General features: G+C 41.0%; 2 protein-coding genes across 8 annotated transcripts in view; one reads left to right on the forward strand and one right to left on the reverse strand.

The window, feature by feature from the left end:
- The window catches only part of chata (choline O-acetyltransferase a), an 83,920-nt gene that overhangs the window by 18,914 nt on the left and 45,640 nt on the right, over positions 1 to 19,366 (reverse strand). The gene's annotated exons all lie outside the window — the stretch shown is intronic.
- parga (poly (ADP-ribose) glycohydrolase a) overlaps positions 1 to 19,366 on the forward strand; it is a 30,766-nt gene that overhangs the window by 1,995 nt on the left and 9,405 nt on the right. For all 7 annotated transcript variants that reach the window (XM_050071883.1, XM_050071882.1, XM_050071881.1 and 4 more), the window contains exons 4-13: positions 500 to 602; positions 1,235 to 1,357; positions 1,451 to 1,531; positions 2,359 to 2,433; positions 6,622 to 6,714; positions 8,522 to 8,676; positions 12,993 to 13,072; positions 13,176 to 13,236; positions 14,860 to 14,935; positions 17,145 to 17,292. In XM_050071883.1, coding sequence (XP_049927840.1) covers positions 500 to 602; positions 1,235 to 1,357; positions 1,451 to 1,531; positions 2,359 to 2,433; positions 6,622 to 6,714; positions 8,522 to 8,676; positions 12,993 to 13,072; positions 13,176 to 13,236; positions 14,860 to 14,935; positions 17,145 to 17,292 — 995 coding nt within the window. The remainder of the gene's footprint in view (positions 1 to 499; positions 603 to 1,234; positions 1,358 to 1,450; positions 1,532 to 2,358; positions 2,434 to 6,621; positions 6,715 to 8,521; positions 8,677 to 12,992; positions 13,073 to 13,175; positions 13,237 to 14,859; positions 14,936 to 17,144; positions 17,293 to 19,366) is intronic.

Genomic DNA, 19,366 nt, shown 5'->3' on the forward strand with positions numbered 1-19,366 from the left:
GCACATTATATTTGTTGCATTAGTGATGTTTAAACATTGCTGTCACAGTAAGAACTGAAATCTGAAAATGTTGCACGAGACAGCACTGCATGTGTATTGCTACATTTACTCGCATATGCATAGGCATGTGTCTTAGAAATAATGGCAAAGCAAAATTTGAAAGGGAGAGACATGCTCCCCATGACTAACTGATAACTGTTTCAAATTCTGTAAAGTATCAGATAAAACACAAACAACAGTTTCATGTTCGGTTACTATAGGAAAGCTTTTAAACATTTTTTTCTGTCACCTTTTTTATGATAAAGCAGATGTAAAACTGCAGGTATCTTCATTACTCAAAATATAAAGTGAGAAAAAATGGCAAACATACTTTCAGTTTCGGCAACCAAAAGCTGGTGCCTGGTTGCAGCCTGGCAACCACTTGAAGAAGTTAGTGTTGAACCCTGCATACTGACCTGTTCCGTTCTGTGCTCTGTGTTTCATTGCATGACATGTACAGAGGATGGCTGGGGACACCCATAGATGAGCTGAACAGAATGCCCCAGTGTGCCCCCCCTCTGTCTCACCTGAAAGCAGTGCCTAACCACACTGTCACAGTCAGGGTGAGTAAAAAGCCACTTGTGGGGTGTGTGTTCTTTGCATGTGGTATGTTGTGAAGAACACTGCAGTCATGAATAATAATGTGATTGCAGATGCAACTGGGCATTGGTGCGTGGTGGGTCTGCACTTGGTGTTTTTAAAAAGAGAAAATAAGATCGGGAAAAGTGGGAGTAAGAGTGAAACCATCCTCCATGATCCCCTCAGGGCCTCTTGTCAGTAGAGCTCCTATCAGACTGTGTCCTCCACTACAAGTCCCACAGGAACACTGTCAGTGCTGCTATGTTGCCACTACTGGCTCTAACCACTGCTACCCAAGCTAGATTCTCCACATCACCTCCTGAATCACAAGAATGGTGGATTTTTAATTACTGTTTTAAGAAAATCGCATCTCAACTTTAAATTAGGATAGCTTATCTTCAGTTGTTTAGTCAACAGAGGTAAATGTGACTTTTGGTAAAACAAGTTTTAAGCTTCTATTTCCATTATCTGTGTATACAGTTTTAAGGCATTAGTCATATATAATTTTATTTGGTATATCTACTTTACCATTTTCTAAGTTTCACAAATATTTAAAGGGAAACTGTTGCATCTTTTCAATAATTTTGTTTTCCCTGCCTTTTTGTTTCTGTTACAGACAGATCTCCTCAGAGAGGGAGAGGTCCCTGTTTCATACCCTAGCAAGTTCAAAGACGCGTGGGATGATGTGTCCGTGAAGATGCCCTGCTCCGAGAGGAATCTGTTTCCCATGGAGACTGAGGTATACCAGTGCATGCTTTTAAAACACGCCCATATTCTAGTTATTGTAGGAACTATTTACTAAAAGCAGTTTGTCATTTGTTGTGCCATGTAGGATGGAGGTGGCGTCCAAAGTCGTTGGGAGCTGATTCAGACTGCCTTGCAGGGAGGGTTCAAAAGTTCTCTGGATGTGAGGGTAAGACAAATACACTGTGCAGAATGAGGCCAAACATAATCTGTGTCCTATTAAGATGGATGAATGGGCTTATACATGTGAAGATATTTGCATCTGTAATTAAGAAGTCCCCACTGAAACACCAAAAACAGCTAACTGTCTTCTTCTCTCACCTGTTTACTGTTTTAAACAACAAAATTGTGTATTATATCCATCATCTGGTGAGGAGTGGGAGAGTCACAGTTTGGTCTCAGCAGGTCAGAGCTCTGTTCTGTCACCTCCTACTCTCCATGATCTCTCAGATTGTGTTTCAGTAGAACTAAACACACCGTGAAGTGACAGCAGAGGGACAAATGGGAGACACAAAGTTGGGTTTTTAGCATTATTCCAACATAGTAATGAACATGTTGGAGCAGTCATCATTTTGGCAGCAAAGTGTTGTTTTTTTTTACCATCCACGCCTAGAGTTTTTCACCCTGCAAGCATTTGTGAAAACATTGTTTTCGAGTGCGACAAAGGCAGCTTAGTGTGGATGGAAACTAAAAACAGTTAGGACAAGATGCAGTCTGAAATTTAGCTTTTAAATTTGGGCATTTTGATAAAACTGAAACTTTAGCTATACTGGATACTGGAGAATTGCTGCTGTATTGTTCTAAGCGACTGTCACAGAAGTTTATACAAAAACTTATTCCATAAATAACCACAGGGTGGCAGAGTTTGCAACAAACACATCTTGTAATGGCAAGTATTAAAAGAATATTTGAAATCTGTGATCCTGCTGCCATACAGTTTTATGTATTTAAAGAATAGTCTTGTGTGAATAAATAACTCCTTATTCTCCTCTTCAGGATGCTATATTGAGATACAACACAGCCCATGCAAAGAAATGGGACTTCACTGCCCTGAATCTTCTTTGTACAGAGGTAAGCTGTCCAAGACATGACTGCTGCATGGTGTTTACAGGCTGATCTTGTACAAAAGATAAAAAAGGGAAGGTTAAAACAGCTTCCCTGAAGCCTGCTGATGATACTGTTTTGTTAAAATGTGTCTTTGGCATCTGTCTTTGCTGAACATGAAGCATATGAAATTTAAAAGCAGCTCTTTTGGCTTATTTGAAGAAGCAGAACATGTAAGTTTTTTTCTTATTTCTTAATTTGTTCTATGTCAGGCTTTCATATTTGTAATTTAAGAGAATCAACATGTGTATCACAGTTCTGACAGTCAGCCCCACTGAACTTTAGTGGCAGTGTTTGTTTAACTCACCATGATTAATTATGTCTTTAAAATTTACCTTAATGAAGAATGAAGCTAAAGCTGACACTTAACTAGAGTTGTTATCGCAAAGGGAGCTTTCTCTCCTCTGTTTGGCTGCAAGCCCATCAGTGTGCGTCGTCCCTTCCCAGTACCTGGGAGTCTCACAGGAGCAAATACGCTTCATACAGTTAGGACAGATGAGCATGGAGCATGGCGGCAGCAGCTGTTGCGGGTGAACCAGGGGAATGTCTTCCTTTTTTTTCTGTCTCTCTCCTTCCTTTTAACACTTCTTTTCCTCTGCTCAGGCAGTGAAGGACTGTAATGACATACCTGTTGTTAGAGAAACTTCTTCCCAAGTGCATTAATTGTTATTCATTAAATGTAATTAACTGTTCTGAAATTACTTACTTGAACTATTTTAGAAATTTAGCATTTCCCAGTAAAGCATCAATCCTTTTGTAGAAATTCCTTCCTGAAATCTTGTAGAGACCGTATTAGTAGTAGTGCCTGTCTACTGGCTGTGTTTAATTCAGAATAGTCTACATATACTTCATTATCCACCCAAAGAAAAGACGGAGTTGAATAAATAGCAAACCAATTCCAGCTAGAAGCCTAATTTGGATACCTACATTTAGTAAAGCATATTGTCAAACTCTGTCTGGCTTGGCTCGTGTCTTGGTGAGAGCCATTAGGAACAAGGTCATTATTCTAATGGAGCGCTTACAATTAAGTAGGAACATTTCATACTTGTTATGTTCCAGTCAGATTGATATCTGAGCTTGATGTTCGTCCCTTCCGATCATTGATTACTCAGCAAAATTCAGACCATTCCAAAATGGTCTTTTTTCCCCCTCCTCTCTGAAATAATTTCTCAGAGTAAAGTGGAGAGCTCCGTAGATCAATGGCCACCTGAACCTTTTTATAGCTTAATCCAATTTAATTAAAAGGTCCCATTAAATCTGCAAGGATGCTCAGTAAAGCCAGCAAGAAACTTGCCCTTCCGGGCATCTATTGCGTCAGCGGCTCCACTCACTGTCCTGTGCGCAGTATTTCCCCCCCAGTTTCCATTCTGCTGAGGCATTTAGTGAGGGAGGGTGATGCTTGCAAGAAAAGGACAAGTCAAGGTAGAATTTAAAATTAGGATATGTGCATAGGGATCCTGTGGGTCCTTATATTGTCTTAAAAGGCATTGAATTCAGTAATTCAAAAATAAGTCCTCAATTGGTATTAAAATGTCTTAAATCAGTCTTTAAATGTCTAAAAAATGCTTTTTTTAAAAATGATTTTATGAATAGTTTTTTTTTCTGTTGTTGCATTGTAAAATCTCAAAATAACTCAAATAACATATACAGTTGATTGATTGCCTCTCACATTAACAACACGCAGATCAAGAAACCTGAACCACAACACTCATATTTTCCAGCGGGGATGCTCAGAGTAGGGGAACCACTGTTTGCTTGATGTCAGTGTACCCTGAACGTCATGGGGAAGTGCAAACTCAACAAGAATTGCCAGTTTAACCAGGATGTTGCTGCATGGCTGAAACCAGTACAAGGCAATGTATACAAGGCTTGGTGTATTTAATGCAAAATGTTTTTTAAACTCGCATTGTGGGAATTGAAGCAGTGGAATCCCACATACAGAGTGAGAAACATTTGGGCAAAATTGTCCCTATCCCTAAGTAATTGATGTCAGTTCATGATTTTAACTTCAGTTATGATTTTGTAAAGTTGGTCTTAAATTTAACTCTCAGTGGCAATAAAAAAATCTGAAAAAGCCTTAAATCTAACTTGTCTTAAGCTGTAGGAACCCCGGTGTAGGAAGTGGCAAAAGTGATACAGGAATTTAAATAGTTGCATGTGTACAGATACAAGTACCGACTGCTTGCTGTGACATGAGTTACATTTCTATCAATTAATGGATGCAGGATGAGGGAGCATTCAGAGCAACACACCAGCACATTGAGCAGGAATGATTAACAGCTGCCATTCTACAGCAGACATGCATAAGTGATTTCTCTTTCACACAGACACTAATGTAGTGAAGAATCACATACACTGAACTGTTCAGCCATTGTTTGGGCAAACCAGCTGATGAGTAATTGACAGAATGATTTTTATTGCATGCCATTTTTTTAATGTTAGCATCTTTTGTTGTAGTTGGTAGCGAGTTTAAATCCTTACTGTTGTACTCCTCAGCCAGGACCACCTAATTAAATCTGGAGCAACGTTTGTGCAGCACTGGGGTAATTGTCACGAGGTATATTGCCCCTGGGCCGGTGATTGACACTCCGCTCAACGTGTAATAGCCATAGGGGAGAAAAAAAAGAGTTATCCAAATCAGGGCTTGTCTGTAAATTGTCTTAGTGTTTCTCCCCTGCCAAATGAAACTGTCACTGTGTCACTTTCTGATGAATGTCTGAGGGCTTAGCAGGAAAGCAGTCCAGGAGTAAGTGCAGCTGATGTTTCTATAGTATATGGACATTCAGCAGTAGGACAACCTCTCACTTTTTGTGCTTTGTCACTTGTTTTGTTTCTGTGTCTGATACATTGAAAAAATATTCTTAGACCTCTAAATAACTATGTGAGATTGAGACTTGCGTAGGTTGAGCTGCCAGGAAATGAAAATAACTTGTAAAGTGCAGAATGGATGGAAGATCAGAGCATCATCAATCGTTAACCTATGCAGCAGTTAATCTGGACTGTCCGACTGGAACTCAGTCTGTCATATGTATTGATGTGAAAGGTATAGTTTGTGTGTGCAGCCCAGCCTGTGTGTGACTGCGGTGGCCGGCTGCTGTGGCTGTGGAAAGTCTGGGGGATCATCTTTCTGCCCTCATCCAGCTGCATCACCAACTACCATCTATTAGTCCCACAGGAGCGCTTTATGATGTCTGCCAGCTCATTACTTCTGACAGCGTTTAGTCAGACCTGCTCTGCAGCCATATAAATGCCCCCCAGCCAAATCACCCACCAAAGACTTCCTGTTGGAAATCAAGCCACCCTGCCACTCTCTCCACAATTGGTCATTTGCATTTGCTCCAGAAGGTCCATTTAATCAGCGCAAGCTCCCCCTGCTTACCTTGATAGAGTAAGGCAAGTGATTTATGACAGTGACATTCGAAGCCAATACACTCATAAGTGATTGCGTTGTAAATCTGGGTCTATGATGGAATAACAGGGTGTTTATTTTAGAGGGAATTGCAGATGGATGCTGAGGTAAGCTATAGGCTGAAGTATGGATGCCTCGTCCGTGGCAGGCCCGCTCCCAGATTGATGGGAGTTTGTTCTGAACCTGGTTCTGTGTAGCGAGTAGCTCTGCAGCATTTCTATTCCGTCTTTCACCGCTCAAATGATGGGTTTATTGATATCTGAGGAGTGGGGGGTTCAACCTTAAACAACAATAAACCTTCGTTACCTTCACTGATATGAGTTTTCTTGTTGGACATGAGAGAACTGAGCATCTTTCCTTAGATATTGGTTACTGGTATAGGGTTATGACCTCATACTCACTGTCAGACAGTTATTAGACCATTTAAACTGTCCATCAACTTGTTGGCTGCTCCTCAATTTTTCAGGGCCATTTTATTCTGAGTGAGATGCAAACTGAATTTGCTCTACTCCCTTGAAAACAGAATTGTCAAAAAACTAAACAAAATAAAGAATGGTTTGATTGTGACTTCACATTTTGGTTGAAAAAAATCAGCAGTGTTAACAAAAAAATACATCACTTCAGATCTAATCAGTCACTCTGACTGCTGGCTCTGAGTAACTGCCTGCCTAACTAGGCAGTCAGCTCTACAGAGATATCCCATTTAACAGAACTCCTGCCTGCGTGTCTTCTTTTCTTTTCTCCAGTATCTCGAGCATTCAGAGTTACAGCTCCTGTTTGAGGCCCTGCTACCAGCTATGGTTGACCTAGCACTCAGTGCTCCTAGCCTCTGCACGATGGTAAGTGTGGTATACTATTTTTCTGAATATGCACGCAGTTTATGTTTAGGGGGTTTGCAGGAGGAAATGGAAAGGTGAGCTGTTGTGACGAAGGTTTGATAACAGGTTAGCAGGGCTAAAGCTGGGGAAACACTGCCAGAATTTGAAAATACAGCCTCCTCCTGTACCTTTCCCCTCTCTGTCCTAAGCCTGTCCCACCAGACAATACTGTGTACTGTACAAGTACTTATCATTTATTTCGATTATCTCGATTGTGATTTTGATCCTGATGCCATCTTGTAGTGGCAGTTGTATGAGCATTACCATCCTGTTTCCTTTGCAAACATGTGGGCCTGCAAAGCCCTTTGAAACAGCCACATTAGCATGATCTTGAATTAGCTGCTCCACAAGCCTTTGGCCTGTGTGCTGTGTGGGGTTCGCAGCAGTAAAGCTTATGATATTGCACCGCCACGCTTCAATGGTGATGGCAAAAAACAGCACTCACTTTATTAAAGTGAATTGGTGATGAATTACCCACATGCATGATACATTAATAATAGTCAAATTTTCACATGATCTGTGATGATGAAGATACAGAAATATTGAAACACATGGCAAACATGGCATGTTCTAATATTTTACAAATCATGTTTTCAGGGGAGCTCATGTCTTATTAAGAGGAGCCAAGCTCCTATGCTAAAAGGTTATTATGGGATTTTTGTCCAATGATGCCAGAAAAAACTGCCTACCCCAGCTTTAAGGGATATGGGAGGAAGGATCTAAGTGCGTGCAGTCAGCAGAGAGGAGGCAAAGGGTTGGATGGTGGATGTTATACAGGATCAGTTCATGAGTTACAACTACTCAATAATGAATGCCTCTTTTTGGTCCATATCAAGAACTGCTTCATTAGAAAAGAGGGCTGTGAGAGGAGAGGTCCGTCTCATCTCCAGTCATCCATCTGATGTGCTGTGCTTGAGCACTTGAGGAAATTACACTTATGAAAGTTAAAATTCAGCTTATTGCGTAGGACCTCTACACTAGCCGTTCCTCTTCCGAGCAGTATATTTTGAGAAACAGAGCCCTCTCTTTTTTTCCACATTAAATGGAGCTGATCCATGTCACAGATCTTTTAAATGTCAATCCCATTCGTCTTCATTTTCATTCGCTGTCGTCAATTATAGCAATGCAGAAATTCCAACATTGATATTTTTGTAATTCAGTTATCTTTTTCAGAGTCCTCCGTTAAATTAAATTAATTAATTCAGCTTCCACTATGGGCAGGATAGGAAAACCCCTCTGGTTGTTACAGGAGACAGAAACCTGTGGCAGAACATCAGGGTTTAACCAAAGGAGGGAATTTCTGGCACGGATTACACCTCATAATCATTTGTTGCGGTTGGATAATGAAGCTTTCTGACTCTTCGCTTTGTTTTGCAGTATTAAGCGTCAAGGCTAATGTTTATGTGTGTGTTATTAGAGCAGGTATTGATCTGCTAACTGGGCAGCCTTGGGAGGCTCTTTAGCCCTAATCAGTGAAGATAGATGGGCCCCGTGTGTCTGACGGAACGAACCTGGGGGAGAGCAAGAAAACCAGGACCTTAATTACTACCACCCATTTACCTAATGGAACTCTCCTTGTCTCCTCTCCTTGCTAGATTGCTAAACTAATTATGCACCCCCATTAGCCATCAGACCCACAGTACTGCACCCACGTAACCTTGTGTGTTTCTTGTGCATCTCTCTTTGTCATCTACATTTCCCATTCTGATCTCCAGTCCCTCGGGTTCGGTCTCTTTGTCACTTTTTTTTTCTCTCTCTCTCTTTCCAGCCAATTCCCTTATTGAAGTCAAGGATGAACCACTCCCTGACTCTGTCTCAGGAGCAAATAGCCTGTCTTCTGGCCAACGCCTTCTTCTGCACATTCCCCCGACGCAACTCCCGCAAGTCGGAGTACTGCAATTATCCTGAGATCAACTTCTACAGGTAAAGGCACACCATGACTTGCGGAAAACTGGAGAGACACAAAACAATGATCAGCAGCTCACCAGGGTAATTAAGTGAGCTGCAGTCGTTAGTATTTGATTCCCAAAATTAGATTTGCCCCTTGAGCCTTTCGTATTCCCTTTGTAAGCCAGTAGGAGACTCACTAGACCTTAGACTCAGATACTGATCCTGAGTTTGCCTCATTGGTTTTTATGCTTCATGAAGAAGCTTTCTTTGCTGTCAGATATGAGCATGATTGGAGTCATTGGCATCATTATACTTTTTTTCTGCTCTTAAATGATTGTAGAACAACATGTATTGCCCAGATTTTAATGGCAGAGTTAGGGACTTTTTTAGTGTTTTCAGTAGTGTTCTTTCCAAAAATTATGCATCTGATACATTCAAAGATAGGTTTTATTTTCATGATTTAGGACAAGATTTGTTGTACAATCTGGTAGAATTTTGATTGAGTAGCTCTGTCTTTAGTGATCCTACCACTCAGAGGTTAGTAAACTGATTTCCATAAGGGGGCACTACTGCCTTGAAAACCCCTAATAGATGAATTCTATTACTCAGCTTCAACTAATGTAGTCAGCGTCCAGTAAGTTTACAAACAGTAACACTGAAGTTTCTTTTACAGCTTGCATGCAGTGGGTCAAAATAATAAGGTGACCTGATTGGATCTGGCTGTTATTTGAGTTATAGCTTGAGATATCTCAATTGTTCTTTCTGTTTTTTTAATCAAAGAGCATTTTTATGTTTATGTTTTTGGTCGTGGTAAGATTACATTGCGTGCTGTATCAGCCCCTGTCACCTTATAGACCCGGGGCTTGGACTGTGGGCAGAGAGTCTCTTACAGCTCCATGTTTCTGTTGTGTCCTTTTGTGTGGGAGGGACATTCAGGGTAGGAGTGGTAAATTGGTGCTCTCTGTTTCTACCTACTCAGAGCCAGTCATCTGTTAAGAAAGTCTTGGATGGCTAATTGAAACAAATTGTTTTGATGGACTCTTTTTCAAAGGGCACACCTGTGTATCTGTCTCTGGCTTCTCATAATCTTGAGGAGTCACGGTATTTTGAATGAAGGGAGGTGATGCACGAATGCAGTCTAGGCTATAACACAATCTCTGGTCTGCTGGTGTGCAGACGGCAGCAGTCTTGTTCTGTTATTTCTGCTCATTGATACGAGCAGCTGATAATGGACAGAAAGTTGATGAGGCGGGGTTGGTAACAGAGTTACAATGGGATTTTGTTACCAGTTTGTTACAGTATTTATGGACTGTAGGTTCCTCAGTACACACTGGACATTGTCCAGATATCACTGTCTCCTCATTAGTATTATGAGTAATCACTTCTGGTGTTGTTGCCTGACATACTGGAGATGTACCTTATTATCTGCACCACGTGTAAGCCTGGAGGGGATCAAGCGTGTGGTCGTGCGTATGCGTCTGTGTGTGCCTATCTGTGTCTGTAGCTTATCTTGCAAACTGATGGGCCAATTAACCTCATATTTTGTGTGCACAGTTATGACTGTATGCTCAAGGACCTCTTGTGGTTTTAGTAATTCATAATTGTCGAAAGAAGTGTTATATACCGTCATTGACTGGTGACTTTCCCCTTCTCCAAATCGACTCATAGAGGTTTTCTGGAAATTATCTCAGCTAAAAGCAAGCCTCACTTAGTCTGTTGCAGGCCACATATTGTTCTTTGTCATGGCTCAAAAACTGACGTCCATGGACAAGTTTTGTCTCATTTTGAACCGGAGCATAAACATAAATTCCATACGTGATATGTCATGATCCACTGAAGTTAAGCACAATACAAGATGAGTTCATCCCAATTTTCTGTTATGTTGCTGCCATCGTGCAAGGAGGGACAATTCCACGTGCTGCAGCTGTCCGCTGTCCAGTGGCAACCTGATTTTGTTGCGTCCACCGCACAGCGTTATACCACACAGAGCATTTTAGAAGTGGAGGGTTTTGCCCGCTTGATTTTGTAGACCTGCAGATTTTTTTATTTGGTCATTTTTCCTTGATATTTGTGCTTCTACCATAAGTCAGTTAGCAGGCTTAGTAGCCAAGGCAAATGTTTATTTTGTTTGTTTGTTTCTTGTTGGTATTTCCTACATTGTTGAGCTTTAGCCTACATACAAAGTTAATGCCATTAAAAGTCAAGTTACGAACAACATGGATCAAATATTTATGGCTGTGTTTTAGTTACTAAAATTACATAAATCCTCATAATTAGAGTGTAGGCTATCTTTCACATACAGTCCCTGTTAGCAGGAGAAATTGATCTGCAACATGCAGCAGCTTTGTCAAAAATAGACGAGGTGTGTATATTTATTAGCTTCTTAAACACACTGCGGTATGTGTGCTGGAATTACAAGAATTGTCCAGAGTGGCCACAATCAGCTTAGGCAGCCGCCTGGCAGAGGTCTGCGCTCTACTGAGTGCACTTTTATAGTCATGATAGTGCCGCCATTCTTTGCAGAACATGAGGAGTAGGTTTAGTACCATATAATTTTGATATTCCCTGCAATCTGCACAGCTACCAGAGTCTAATTAGCCATCTGCTCTCCCTCGGGGGCCGAGCAATATTGTTTTATTTGATGGTCAGATTGATTATGTGTGATTTGGTCCACATTCTCCCCGTCAACTTTCTCATTTTATCTGAACTTTAATCATACTATCACAATCAGTCATCTGTGTCACCCATGCAGATGACTGATTGTGAGAGTACGATTGAGGTTCGGATGATGATATCTGCCTTCACATCAAACGTTAGTGGCAGGCTAAGTGAAGAGGCCTCTGTAATAATGTAAGCATTGATTCCAGTTGCAGGGCTGGCTGTTTTAGACCCACGCCAGCACTTGGTCGCAGGCCTGCCTTCACTATCAGCATTTCTTGCCGGCAGTGTAATACAGGAGAGAGTGAGAGAGGAAAAAAGTCTTGGCGTTTCTGAGAAGATGAGACAAGACAAGACAACCAGTGCAGTCTAAAATGGGCCCTCGATCGTTACCGGCCCTCCCTCTCCCCCTGTAATTGAGGGAGTGTCCGTCACTTTGCTTATCGGCTACAGTAGCGCTCCGTCTTGGACAAGCAGAGCAGCAAGCAATCTGCTGATTGCTGTTTTGGCAGAACTGTCAAGGTTTGTCCTCCGTTAAGTGATGGATAGATTTGAGGCAGAGGAAAGCATACTTGTCTCTTTAGCTTATGTTTTTCTCTGTGTGAGAAGAAAATGACATAGGAAGCCTGTTTAACAGTTAACAATGAAAGCTCATTATTGAGAAGTGTGTTCTCTGTTTTTCCTCTTTTTCTGAACTGAGTGACCACAAAATGACCTGCCTCATTTGTAAGAAAATAGTCTTATTGGTAATAGTAAAACTGTCAGAAATCTGGTCTCCTGGTGCGCTTTATATAACAGATAAGGTTACAGTGGATATGAACCAAGTAATTAATGTGACTATCCTTGAAAATGAAAATTGCTGCAATATATTTTGTGACTAAGTCCTTGTCTTTAGCAAAGTATGATTTGTGGCTATACTGAAAAATATCACTGTCATCCACCTGTGTTTCACTTGCACTGTCTCACAGGCAGGTTGTCCTCCAGGGTACATTATGCCTAATTGACACTGACTAAGGGAATTGGAGGAAGGGTGTCACAGTGCTTAAGTAAAGCACTGTGTAAGGAATGAAATAGGAAAAATGCATTTGATATGCAGAAATTACCTTATTAATGATTTTTTTTCTCTCACTGAAAGCCTTTTACTGTATTACCCTTTTCATTTAATTTCTCCCCTCTGTTTTTGTTTCTTCTTTACTGGTCTGAGCAGAAAGCGGCGGGAGGGAAAGATGAATGGTGAACTGTGATTAGTCATCAGCTTAGGTCTCTTTTAATGGAACGAGAGCACCAGTATGGGGTGATTATAAGCTGTCCACCCAATTCTCTTTCTCTCTTTCTTTCCTTCCCTCCTCCCTCCACCCACCCTAGTTTTTACGGTGACTCTGAAGAACTGAAACACGGCCTCAGGCAGTGCCATTGTATGAAGGATGGAGGTAGATGGGAGAGACATCATGCCAGTTTAAAAGCTTGACCTCACTCATGACATGCTGTGGCATGGTTGTGCAGTGAGCCATAGATAATGACTCTGAGTGAAACATCCATGTCTATCATCTACTAAAAGAAATTACATTTTAGTTATTATGAAAGACCTACATTTTAGGTAGAAATAGATTTTTTTTTTGTTATAGACTTTCACATGTACCATAAAACAAAGTCAGTACCTTACAGTAATCTCTCTTTGCTTTCCTTTGCAGGTTATTTGAAGGTTCTTCACCAAGAAAAATTGAGAAATTGAAAACTCTGCTGTGTTACTTCCGGAGAGTTACACAAACCAGTAAGCATTAAATATATCCCACATGATGCTGTAGCAGTTGTTGCTCTCCATGTTTTTCCATGTTTGATCATTTTTATTTTTGTTGTTTCATTTTTTTTTAAAGGGCCCAAGGGTCTTGTAACATTCACAAGACAAATACTGAACAATCCTCCAAACTGGGAAAGGTATGACTCTTTATTCCATGACTTTATGCATTTTATAATTAAATGATTTGCATTTTTGATACAATCCATATTAAAGGAGATTTGTTTAACAAATTTGTCAAATATTAATTAAAGCTATGTTTTGGATCAATAAATATTCTTTTCATAAACAGTGACACTTCAAATTTGGTTGAATTGTATCAGAAATGATTTAAATGTCCCCACAACTTCATCCAACAAATCCAAATTGTGTTGATGTTGTCTGACTGAGGTAAGGACCATTCAGAGGACATCAACACATCAGAGTTCCTTCGCAGCTCATAGTCATCATCCAGTTCTACATGAAACATAATGATGGCAGCATTGGTTGCAAGACTGAATGTTGCGATATACAGATTAAAGGTGCAGTCAGCGATTTTTATCCAGTACACTTCTTGTCAAACTTAACGAGGATCTCCCTGCTGTCAGCCAGCTGTCCATTCTGTGTGTGCGCTGAAAAAAAAAATCGGTTTTTCACATATAGCCCTTGCTCTGTAAATGGGAAGCAAACAAAGAAGCTCGGACTGAGCCACACAACAACAATCCAACCAACCAGCTACTAAATGTTTGTGCTCATGTATGGGATAGGGCAAAGGCCATGGATGTATAAAGAGAAAGGTAGTTGGAGCGAGAGGGGCGATAAGGCCCTGATCACACAGGAAGCATTTTAGCAGCTGGAGGCGCCTTTTTGTGGTTGTTTTTAATGAGAATTAGGCTTTTTTCACTGCGATACACTTCACATTTCTGTGCTCAAGGCACCTGGTGTTTTTGCCGGAGCACTCTGAACTCCTTGAGTTGAAAAAGCTTCACTTCAGAGTGCCCCATGTCGTCTCTTTTTCGTCATCTTTTTTCATCATCTTTTTTCCCATTGTCCAATTGGATGATACGGCCTAACGATAGACAGCAGGTTGTCAAATTGCCCCTGGGTCATCCTAAAAAATGTCTGGAAATGACCATCATTGAGGCAAAGCTTCTGGACCAACTGGCGGTACTCCCTGTGATCCACCCTCTTTTTTAGGGTCTCATGTATCCACACAGATCTCCATCTCCCTGTGCCCAACAAACTATTTGCTGACAGCCTCTCACCCTCAGCCAGAGCTACAACAAGTACCCTCTGCCTCAACATTTTAGATCTATATTGGTAGATTTGTATTGGTGTTGAGTTCAAATATTAGAATTCTCTCTCTAGAGTTGCTGAGTCCACCTTTAATTCTTGTAGAAAGACCTTAGGTTGAGGTGGCAGTCTATATTCCATCAGGATTACAGCCAAAAGCTTAAGTTAGAATCAGAAACACTCCTCATTCAACCTCACAAAGCCTCAGTAAAGCTGCCAGAAAGAATGTGAGCCAGTTCCAAAATTTAGATGTGTAGAAGCTAGCTGCATAGCTAAAGAAGTTGACACTGTTGCTCCCAAGAATGTTCCTACAAAAAGTTTCTGGAGATTTACACAGTATTAAAATATTTCATTCAGACAACTCCAAATCATTGGGTCAATTTACTGGAAAAGCTTCACTACTTGAACAATAGAATTAGTATGCTGTGTTAATACAGTTAATTACTCTAAGGTGAAAGAATAACTGGAAGTTTCGCTATTCTTTTTTAAAGTTCCCAGACTCAGCTGAAGCGCCTACATATCACGTGTGAGGGGACGATTGAGGATGAAGGATACGGGATGCTGCAGGTAGGACTTTGTTTATCGTTTTGCATTTAATGCCAAGTAGAACCAGTCATTCAACCTGGCGTAAGTGAAGGTGTATCTTCCTGACAGTGCCCCCCAATCATTGTAGAATGATTCCTTTTTGTAACCACAAACTCAGTGTCACATTTGTTGGCCCAGAGTGTCAAATTTGATGTAGCAGTGTAGCAGGCCTGTTTTGCACTTGTTGTTGTAAACAAACTCAACAAACATGACTCTTACCATCACCTCAGTTCTGTTTAGCTTTCATGCCAAAGAGACTCTACTGCTTTTCTGAATACTTGTCCGCCACCTGCAGAAAATCAATATTGGGTGTAGGATTTTCGTGCATATCTGGGAAGGTTATTGTCTCTATTTCTGCATTGATTCACACCATCTCCCCACTCCGCCTGTGTTGCGAGATGGCTGGTGCATTTTTTACTCTGGCTGACAGCTGATGTATACACTTGAGTAGCTCAGGGAGGCAAGGGTGGAGGAGAAGACCCAGGGGTGGGGGTTGAGGGAGAAGGAGGCGCATGGAGGAAAAGATGACGAGGGTGAGCCATCTCACTGGGGCGACCCAGTGGGCCAGGAGTCCTGCGGGCGGATTGATGGCTACCTCAGCAGGCTGGGCACTGGCTGTGTGTTGAGTTTTGATAGGGCAGAATGGGCTGTCATCCTGTCAGGAGGTGAGATTGAAGGGTGAGGGGGGCGAGGTTAGGGGTGAACCAGTGAAGGAGGTGAGGAGTTGAGCGACTGGTTCGACAACATGCACATACAAACACACTCACTGTCACACAGATTGACAAAGCTGTGGGCCAGTGAGCAGAACCCTCACCCCTGACAGGCTGTTTGAATAGTAGCATTGTGATTGAATGGGCTGTCCTCTTATCCATGCCACAAAAACAAGGAGTGGGTTTACACGGCATGAAGCTCGAGTATCAGAATATTTCTTACTTTGAAATAGGAGTCCCAGAAATAACCACAAGCTGCTGTAATTTTTCAGTGATCTCCTCGATTATCTTGGCTTTTAATGTCAATTCATCTATTAATGTTGCACACTGAACTATAGGACATTGATTAACAAGGCTGCAGCCACGTGAGCAGCTCAGTGAGGCTAGAGGTTATTAGCATGTGCGCTATGAGAATGGTAACATGTTGATATCAGCAGGTATAAGGTTTATCATGTCAGCCATCTTAGTTTAGCGAGTCACAGGGTTCCAACACATTTTAACGCCTCTTTGCGTAAATGTCCACTTGAACTCATGGATGAACTGATTAGAATTTGATAGTCAAAGTGTCACTGTGACCTCACAAAACATGTTTTTGGCCATAATTCAAGAATTGACACGCTAAGTATGACAAAAATTTTACATGAAGGATAGGATGAAATGACATGACATTTGATAGTCAAAGGACAACTTTTCACACAAAACCACAAATGTCAACTTTGTGGCGGCTCTAGAAGAAAAGTGACAGCATCACCAAAATCATTGCGATATAGTGTCAATATGGTGCCAATATATCCAGGGAATGTTTCGTTCTGTCAAAGAGTAAGTGAAAACTTTGCTATAAATAGCTGAAATGGACAGGCCAAATTTTAGCATTGTTATCTGGTTAAGCCCTAGTAATTGTAAAATCATCTTTCAGCCTTTGGTCTTCATTAGGGATCTGTTTCCGCCTGTTTTGTGTACCTTGCCACCTTTCTATTGTCAGACTAAAATGACAAATATTAAGGATGAGTGAAGCACCAGCAAGGAAAGTACATAGCACTAAATAGTGAGCCTTCCTCACAGGGAATGCCCATAGATGTATCCCATTTTTAAATATAGAGATGGTCTACAGCCGTTCATGCAGATTATGCATTACTGCTCACCATTAATTGCAGTTTTTATCTCTTTAGATTTCATGTTCTTTGTTTTGCTACAATTTCCTGATTTGATTATTTACAAGCAGGAAGCAGTGCAGTCATCCTTAGTAATTTATCTGTGTTAAATGACCACAGTGGGTGACAGATAATCAGGTGACACTAATACAGTCATTTGTTTAAATAATGGAGGTGACAGTAGCTAAACCTCACAGTTCTTCCTTACTGCATTGAACCGGCAGGACAGAATATTAACATTATTAAATCAAGATTTGTTTTAAATATAACTGAGGGGTTGTACCATTTTTGTTCACTCTCCTTTCTGTTCTTATTATGTTATTTCACTAGGTGGACTTTGCAAACAGGTTTGTAGGTGGAGGAGTAACAGGACATGGACTGGTCCAGGAAGAGATCCGGTTCCTCATAAACCCTGAACTCATTGTCTCTCGCCTCTTTACGGAATGTTTGGAATACAATGAGTGCCTCATCATCACAGGTATGTAATCACACACACAGAGATCATTAATCATTAATTACTAGGCCTGTTGAACACTTTTTCTGTCTCTGCTTCATCTCTTGGTTGAAAATGTGATAAAACAGATATGTAATGTCCACAAAGATAGAGTTGTGGCTTTAGATTAACAAAGCAGTCAAATGTCAGAATAAAAAATAATCACAGAACAATATTAACATACCAAGGTAAGTCAAGAATTTAAGATCATTCAAAATGTTCAATCAACTAATGGAAGAAAAAGACCTCTCACAAGTCTTTTGAGGTTTCCTAAATAGCAGTTATCAGAAGACCAGACAGACAGCAGGTAACATAAGCAATAACACAAGTATTGGATAAGTTTGCTGGACAGAAGGGTGCGCTCCAATTACTATGGTATCACAATGCTCAGCCTCCTCAGGAAAGCTTAAGTGATGTGTAGACTGGAGAGATAGTCGTATTCTCGGCCATAAGTCCAGCAGCATTCTCATTCTCAGAGTTCTCCCTAATCACCGATTCTGTTTGTGATTTCATGGGCAGAATGTCGGCTTGCAGCTGACAAGTGGAAAGTATCTAGTTTGGTGACCTCAGGATTGCCTCTCTGCTATTTTTGCAGATGATGAGGTTCGTGTGGCTCTGCTGGGCCGTGACCTCTTGCACACACCAAGGCTATTTGCAACTGCATGTTAAACAAATGGGTTGAGAGTCAGCACCTCCTCACAGTCTGGGGCTGTGATACCTGAAAAGTTGCCCCCATTGGGTTGGGAATAGGGTTCTGCCCCAGGTCAAGCATTGTGAGTGTTAAGATGGAGCCTGAGTTAGAGAGTCGGCAACGATTCAGGCTTTGTACCAGACTGTACCAGAGCCTAAAGGCTAGTTCATCACTGTTCTAATGCTTACTACGCCTTACGTTAATGAGCTCTGGACAGTGAATAAGCAGAAGAATGCATGTACCTGTGGCTGCGATGATTTTTCTTTGTTGAGTGTCTGGTCAGGAAACCCCAGAGTGTTCTGGAAGGATCACATATCCCACTGGGCCTAAGAGCGCTTAAGGATTCCCCAGGATGTGCTGTAGGATGTGGTTACAGTGACAGACATCTGCACTACCTTGTTTATGCAACTACCACTGTATTTGGGACTTGGATAAGCATCAGAAAATGGATGGATAGATAATTATTTACAGTTCTTGCCCATAACACACTTGTATGGAAAACTCACACAGATTCATGCAGTAATTCCCTCATACAGAAACCAGATATTAGGACAAGTTATTTTTAGGTTTCCACCCAGTTAAAACTTTCTGTGACATGGTGCTTATTAGCCCTCAGTGAGCAGACAGACATTGTGCCATTGCTGCCATGGTGTATTTCTTCGCTGCTGTCATCTGCCAGTTAGCATGTTGTGGATCAGTAGTTTAGTGTGTTTCAATGTGTTTTAGTCATATAGGACCAGAGAGCGGGTATTTTAATGATTACATTTTCTTATCAGTTAATAAACTCGTGACAACGCTGGTGTTACCGACTACACTGGACATTTTACAGGAAAATATATTTGTCAATGATGCTTAATATCTGTAGAGCGCTGTATTAGATTACTGGTAATGCAAACCAAATGTTTCCTACTGCTTCATCAAAAATTTGTTTACAAGACAAGTCAGTGCTCATTTTCAGCATTTTTTGACAGCGGATCAGTTTAAAATATTGCAGGGAGTAATGGAACAGTTATGGGTAGTCACAGTGCACACCTTCAACTTCTTAGAGATTTAGCAAACTCCTTTTCCCTTATTAACTTTATCAGGTACCCTATTAGCATTGGGTATAATCACAATTTTGCCAAATAGGTGCTTTTGCTTTGACACCAATTCCTTTGACATTGTCTTGTCAAGCAACTCTCCTGCTACTCTGACCTGTGACTCTACTGCTGTGCAAAGCAAATACGTTCAGTTTAAATTGTAGCATCTGTTGTCTGACTAATTGATAAAAACAAAAACAACATGGTAGTGAGAGCAGTGTAATGTTATCTATGTATGCCAAAACACAGTGTAACAATGGGAACATCAACTGCCACGACAAGCCCAGTA

Source organism: Epinephelus moara, chromosome 19, assembly GCF_006386435.1.
Source record: "Epinephelus moara isolate mb chromosome 19, YSFRI_EMoa_1.0, whole genome shotgun sequence".
Lineage (NCBI taxonomy): Eukaryota > Metazoa > Chordata > Actinopteri > Perciformes > Serranidae > Epinephelus > Epinephelus moara.